General features: G+C 43.0%; 1 protein-coding gene across 1 annotated transcript; it reads left to right on the top strand.

Moving 5' to 3' along the window:
- The first annotated feature begins 3,704 nt into the window (after positions 1-3,704).
- LOC120540217 lies at positions 3,705-7,558 on the top strand. The gene is made up of 7 exons (XM_039770779.1): positions 3,705-5,050; positions 5,145-5,257; positions 5,517-5,659; positions 5,751-6,078; positions 6,149-6,840; positions 6,939-7,148; positions 7,265-7,558. The coding sequence occupies exons 1-6, from the start codon at positions 4,474-4,476 to the stop codon at positions 7,039-7,041; spliced, it is 1,956 nt and encodes a 651-aa protein (XP_039626713.1). The 5' UTR covers positions 3,705-4,473; the 3' UTR covers positions 7,042-7,148; positions 7,265-7,558.
- Position 7,559: the final 1 nt, after the last annotated feature.

The raw sequence follows: 7,559 nt of genomic DNA, 5'->3' as shown, positions 1-7,559 counted from the left end.
AGCATACAATTATACAACTAAAATTATATATCGAGCACATCTGTCTCGACTAAAACTCTCCAAAATGTATCCAGGGCATGATCCAACCTGTGAACGCTGCAAATTAGCTCCAGCCTCACTAGGTCACATGTTCTGGGCCTGCACCAAATTAACATTATTCTGGACAAAAATTTTAATTACCTTCAGACAGCCTTGGACTCACAATCCCTCCTAACCCATTAACAGCTGTGTTTGGGGTTCTTCCAGAGGGGCTTAAAGTGGAGAAAGACAAACTAATTGTGATTGCATTTACTACACTGTTGGCACGCAGACTTATTCTGATAAACTGGAAGAACCCAAACTCTCCTCTTTTAAGTCAGTGGGAAACTGATGTGTTATATGATTTGAAATTGGAAAAATCAAATACTCAGTTAGAGGATCCGTACAGACGTTTTTCAAAACATGGCAGGATCTAATCAGTAATATTTTAAAATAAGTTCATGAAGCATAGAGAATTTATTAATTTAGGTATGTTTAAAAGCTGTAAAATTTTTATGCCGTTTGGCTTGCTCTCTCTCTCAAGGGTGGGGATCGATCTGTTATTAACTCTATTTTTCTTTTTGTAAAAACTTGATTGCTTTGTATGAAGTGTAATAAAATTAAATTAAAAAAAAAAACGTGGATTTTTTTGTGAGTATTTGGTGGCAGTTTGACGAAGTCCCTTCGGAAGACAGCGTTAGCCGTGGAGGTCAGCTCAGAGTGAAATGAGGTGAATGGGAGGGGAGATGATGACGTGACTCCCCCACCCACCTTAACTGTCAATCCCCCACAAACACAGTCTCTCGGAATTTGCATAAGCACAGCCCTTCACCTGCAATTTTAACTTAGTTACAAAGTGATCAAAACTCTCGTTTATATCCTGCACCCTCTCAATAAACTTGTATCCCACATTACCCGTGGGCATGACAAACACAAGGGGCAGCCTGTGTATGAACTTAATTTAAACTTTAAGTCTACACCGTGCTTTGTTTCCAAAGTAGCAGCACTCATGAATATGGTTGATTATGTCACTCGCTCGCTTCTTATTGTTTCGCTGCCTTCTCAACTATATAATGCATGTTTTCTTCAGCACTTTTTGGTGCTCTTCCTGGTTTTCTACGTACTGTGTTGATAGTCAGTTCACGTGATTACGTGGGAGGCGTGATGATGTCACATGAAACTCCGCCCCCCACGGCCATCCAGCTCAACTCCATTACAGTATATGGAGAAGAATAGTTTCCAGTTATGACCATTACGCGTAGAATTTCAAAATGAAACCTGCCCAACTTTTGTAAGTAAGCTGTAAGGAATGAGTCTGCCAAATTTCAGCCATCTACCTACACGGGAACTTGGAGAATTAGTGATGAGTCAGTGATATATATATATATATATATATATATATATATATATATATATATATATATATATATATATATATATATATTGGACACCAGGAGGTGCTCTAGCTCCCCAAACACCCAACACATATAGGCTCCGACACAATGCAAAAGAGTGTTTTATTAAGGGAAACTCTTCTTAAGCAAGTGTTTCTCACCACAGCCACAAGTATAGGCAATACACAAACTATACAAATTCTTTTCTTTCTTTCTTTCTTTCTTTCTTTGCCACTGGTCATTGCCTTCTCCACTCCTCTTTGGATGCTTCATCCAATTTCGTCCAACTCTGGCTCATTATCTAATCCCTGGGAGTATAGATATAGATATAGATATATATGGATATATGCAGATTACATACAATAACAAATAACACAAAACATAAAATTACGAAAGCTTAGTAAACTATTTTCTCTCCTATAGAAAAAGGCACGCAACTTATGAATTCTGAATTATCAAGTAAGGTGCAGAATATGAATTTTGAAGATGGGCCCTATCATGAAAACTGAGGCATTTTAGCTTGCATTAAGATTGTCTGGCCGGATTTGTGATCTAGCCATAGAAAAATGGATAATTTTAATCTGTCCTTCACAAAGAAAAAACAAGCTTAAAGCATTTAATTTTTTTCAACAACAATAATTTTATTATGTGTAACAGAAACATTTAAATACCAAAATGTCAACATAATCACAGTTTAAAAGGTATTCCTAATGTCTAATGCAGTACATGCAACATGAAGGACATTACATTTACAAATACTCTTTAATATGTTGTTATTTACAGCTGGTTTGGCATATTACAACAGGTATTTGTAGTTTGGTCTGCAGACACAAAATATAAAGGCAATGTACTTTTTCTGCTTATTCTGTTGTAATGTGTAATGTAATGTGTGTAGTCATTTACATGACCTGTATGTAATGCATTCACTGATAAAAATAAAAGTTATTGTTTATTTTGAGGCTCTACATTCTGGACCTGAGAAATCTAAGCATAGTCAATTATTTATTGTAAAAGTTCACAATCTTGTGGATAACTTGGAGAATGAAACCTAATGTCTTGTTAATTATTAAGTTAAAGTTCATCATTATGTCAAGAGATGTTTATTGTGTACATAGTACAATTTAATTCTTACTTGTATGTAAGTCTAATTAGTATAATGAAAGTGTTACACCTCATATCTGCATGACTTTACTCATGTAATCAAATGTGCTTCTTTTCGAAAATAAATGTGACCTGTTTTTCAATATTACTTATGATCTGTTTTGTCCTGATTAATGCTTGATTATTATGGTACTACATAATGAATCTGTGACAATGTTGGAGTTCTTATCTACTTCTGTGAACACTTCTCAGTTAAAATACAAGTATAGGTTATACTAATTAAACTAGACTTTTGATAGAATTAAATGGATAGGACTGACGAGTTTTGTTGGACTAAATGGCCTGTTCTTATTTTGTTCTGTTTTCTCGTGTGATTGACAAGCAGCCCCGTGCAGCGATTGGCTCGCTGCGGAAATGCCTGTGTTCTAATTGGTCGAGTTGTTCTTGTTCTGATATTTTTGTAAATTTTGACTGGCTAAACGAAATTTGATCTGTTTTCGGTTCAGAAGAAGATCCGCCTCCCCGTCTAAAAGTGGTGATGTCATGTTCTAAGTTTTATCTTAAAGTGGGCCCGCTGGTACTATTAATATGGTACTATTGCTGCTACTGTTAGTACACAAGAATTATAGTGAAGTGAAATAAAACTTGTAGTTTAATCCAATTAATGTTTTTTTCTTATGTGCATATTAATGAAAGTGTTCTTTTTTTTTTTTTTTAGCGAATACATAACAATACTTTGACAAATAGTATAATAAGTAATATAATGCTACTGCTATACAAGGATTATAGTGAAGTGAAATAAAACAGATATAGTTGTAGATGTAGAATTTATTTGTTTTGTACATATTAATGAAAGTATTCTTTTTTTTCTTTTTAGCAAACTGGTTTCAGTAATATAAATATTTGTAAATAGTCTGGACAGAATTGCATTATAATTATGCTTATCAATAATAAATAATAATAATGCTAACAATAGCAAATTGCAGTGTAATAAGGTAGTTGTAATATTATTAAAGGCCTTGCAAAAAGTCAGGACTTATATTACTAACCTATCTATCTATCTATCTATCTATCTATCTATCTATCTATCTATCTATCTATCTATCTATCTATCTATCTATCTATCTATCTATCTATCCTCTTAAAACAAAGGTTTCTTTCTTTAATTGACATACTAGTTGATTGCGTTGTTTTAAGAGACCCAACATCACCTGTGGTGTTGACATGTAAGTATTCCTAGGTTAAATAACACAAAGGTTAATTAAAAAAAAAAACTTTTTGGAATATTGGGCTTGGTGCATATAGAATTTGTTCAAAGGTGGCGGTTTATCATCCTGTTGTTTTTTCTTTGTTTGTTTTTTTCCTTTATTCTTTTTGCATACTCAGTTACTCTTTGTTTTATCTCTGTTGGAGCCCACGTTGCTTGGTGCAGACTATATGTAGGTTGTAACCTATTAGTTGTTCCCTGAAGGCCAATTTGTAATGTTCTGAAATTTCTTTTAATTTCAGTTTTTGTTAACCTACACTTTAAATGTAAATGTCTGCCAGTTTCCTGCTGATCCGTTTTAGGTTGCACATTGCATTCCAGCTGGTTAAATTTGAAAAAAAACAGAGGTGTTGTATAACTTTGGAGTGAAACTGTAACTTTCTCTTGCTTTATCTAATTTATCCAGCTTGAACCCTGTGCCACAATTCTGCCGCAAGACATCAGAAGAAACTGACTCTCAAGGCCTCCACCAAGTTGATCCAGGTTGCCAAGGCATACAGCCTGAGCGGCTCTGTGCCGTCCAGGGTAAAGTCAGCTGAGATGGTCAGGGAGCTGGCCAGGAAACACATACGAGCAGCAGATGGTGACCCCGGGGACTCCAAGCTGATGCGCAGCACCAGTGAGCTCCAGTTTGGACAGTAACAGGGTCAATCTTTTAAATGGTTGCTGACCCATGATCTCAGCTATGCCGTCATGGTGTTGGCAACCCACCAGAGGGAGCGCGAATATGGCCAGGTATCAGATAGCCTGCTGGCGAGCAATAAGAACGCCCTGGAGTCCTACGCCTGGCTCTTTCCCGAAGTAAAGACGGCCATCCTTCATCGAAAGGATAGAGACAGGTCGTCCAGGCCCCTGGATGAGGGCATGAGGCTCATCGGCTTCGGTGAACATGCACACCTGATGTTTCAGGCCCTTTACGATGCAGAAGATCGGGAGGTTGAGACGTGGGAGACTTTTGAGTGGGGTCTTAGGGGAAGGGCACAGCAAGGTAGTGGGTGCTTTGCTTCCATTTGTTCACCTGTTACCGTTCCCGGTTTTGTACCCCAACGCAGTTACATCAAATGGCTCCGGCACCAAACCACCAAAGTCGGAACCAGGATGCATGCGCTCCAGCTGTATGTGCGGCGAAAAGATGAGGCGAAGGCAGCAGCAATCTCCTCCCTTCCCAAAACCACCACTGTTGCCCCCACTGCCTCGCTATCTGCAGCAGCCTCCATCGCCGAGATTCCTGATGATGAGCTGCTGTCGGCCAGCATGGAGTTGGAAGCTGGTAAGTGACAGCCACCCATGGAAACGGGTGGTGACTCCTTCACTTTTTTTGTTTAACCTGTTATTTGTTTGAATTTGTAAACAACCTTCCCCAGCATCTACCTCCCAGTCTGCAACCAGTAGAGGGCCCGTGCCATCCCAACACTCCCAACCAATGTCTGATCCGGGAAAGCAGCCCTCGCAAACGCTGTCTGTAGCCAGGAGAGAGGTGAGTTAAAAAGATGTGTTTCTTTGAATGTCATTGCCGGGAAAAGAACAAGGCCTGTGTGATTCTTTTCGTTTCTTCTTCTCTTGCTTATGCTGTCTGTCTCTCACTTTTGCCCGAGGGCTGGAGGACCTCACTACCTAAAGAACAGCACATGTGGGCAAGCTGGGTCCTCTTCACCACAGGCAAGGACGGAAAGCCTGCGCTGACCTCCAACCTTTGCCTTTGACTCAGACTCTACAGGACTGTCTGGAGGGTCCAGGACACAGACAGATGGTACTTTATGGCCACGGAGTACCTGGAGTGCCGGCGCTGCAGGAAGAAGGTGGTGGGCTGGTTGCAGTATGTCTTGGATCAGCTGCATCATACCCACCGGGATGAGTTTCCAGCTATCCTGACTTACAGGTCAGACAAGGAGTCTCCGATGAGTAGGTCAACTCTCCACAGGCAGGCAGGCACACACAGGCAGTCCTAACATCTGTTCTCTCTAACGCAGGTTATCCTGCGACAAAAAGCTCATTGGGCAGATGCGTGAGCACACACTGGGCAACGGGGCCAACCGGCTGTGCAGATATATACTCGAGAAGCACACCAGATCCTGGATGTTGCGGTCCAAAATGTACCTGTTCGTGTTGTCCAAGTTCATCACATCGGGTGCCGAGCCATCTACAAGTCCCATTCAACCACCACGAATGACCCTGGTGCCCGGTGCAAAGTGGTTGCTGTCCATCTACACCAGGGAGATGGCTTCAAGGCTAGAAGAGACCAAGGCCCGGATCACCTCGATCTTTGGCTCAATCTTGAAGATGAACTCAACCAAGAAGGTGAGCAATATCTCCAATCTCCTCCTTCCTTGTTTTCTTCTTTTCTTCCTTCCTCCCTTTCATCGTTCAGGTGACCAAGAAACTCGCTGGTGCCATGGCAGGTACGGCAGCCTGGGTGACTAACGTAGGGAATGAGCACGGCCAGATCTTGATCAGCGTCCTCACTGCAGCCGAGGGCGCTGGCCTGCACCCCATGGCCACAGGGCTGATGCAGCGATACCGTGATGCCAGTGTGTCCCCGTCTCTGGTCCTGTATGTGGACCGAGACTGCTGTTCCCACAGGGGGGCCATCCAAGGTGTCCCTCTTATTCCACCAGTGGGATCAGCTAGTGGTGCAGCTCGGCGGGTGTCACCACGGAGTGCCACCCACTATAAAGCCTCTTCATGGCGCGTCTCTTATTCTGTATTTTTGAGTGGGACCAGGAGAGACGTTGCCCGGCTTCGACAGACCAAGGCTGGTGAGGTGGGGAAGGGTTCCCGAGGCTCCGGCTTTGGAAACATCCTGTTAAAGGAACTGGCCCGACACTGCGGCACATGTGGGGTGGAGGAGACCGGCTGGCTCATTGATGAGATGTTGGAGGCTTCCGGGGATGCCACTGACACCATGGGTATCCAGGACATTTGGAAGACTCAGAGGCGCCACCTCCACTGCATCCAGGACCCACCAGGGATGCACCTGTACATGCAGACCGGGCAGCTGCCGGTGTTCAGGTTCAAATTCGTTGGAGTCATTCCACCTGCATCTGAACCGCTTCATACCTGGTAAGGGTGCCCAGAAACCTGTTCTTTGTGACCTGTGTTGTGCGAAGGAGTGGGTGACATTGTATATTTCTCTCTGTCTCTCTCAACATGTCTTTCAGGCACTTCGGCCAGCATGGCCCACTTTCAGGCCTATTTTCTGGAAGGCCTGGCGCTGTGGAACGAGGACCATGCGGCACAGGCAGTAGAGGCAGCAGACCGTGATATTGTCTGCTACAGTGGCTAACTCCAGCACTCCCTCAATCAGCTGAGCAAACTTGTGTTTTACAAGAAGCTGGTTGAGGATTACACCCGGCCTGCGAAGTATACTGGTGAGGCGGGCGTCCAGCCCTTGTCTTGTCTTGTCTTCTGTCTAACCTTTTCATTATAAACCAGTTTCCACTATTTCTCAGGTGAGTTAATTGGCATCCAGTACCTATTTTCACAGACCAGTCAAGTCCTGGAGGAAGTGATGGGCAGGGATCACGACGCACCGGATGGGATGGACACACCCGACGACGACGACAATAGTGTTGAAGAGGGCTTCCAAGAGGATGAGTGGTCGGTAGAGGAGCATCTCGACCACACCCTCTTCGGCCTAGAGGAGGACTTTGCCCCGCCTACTTTAAAACCATTGTCGTCTGACACGTCCCAGTCGCAAGCTGCCATCGGCGCCTCACAATCTGGGCCAGCTGACCAGGAGACCTCCCCTGGAGACGAGCCCATTCAAAGGGTGTGCCACG

The sequence above is a fragment of the Polypterus senegalus genome, chromosome 12 (genome assembly GCF_016835505.1).
Source record: "Polypterus senegalus isolate Bchr_013 chromosome 12, ASM1683550v1, whole genome shotgun sequence".
In the NCBI taxonomy this organism is placed as follows: Eukaryota; Metazoa; Chordata; class Cladistia; order Polypteriformes; family Polypteridae; genus Polypterus; species Polypterus senegalus.
The sequence above is the reverse complement of the archived record's forward strand: the minus strand, read 5'-3'. Positions and strand labels throughout refer to the sequence as shown.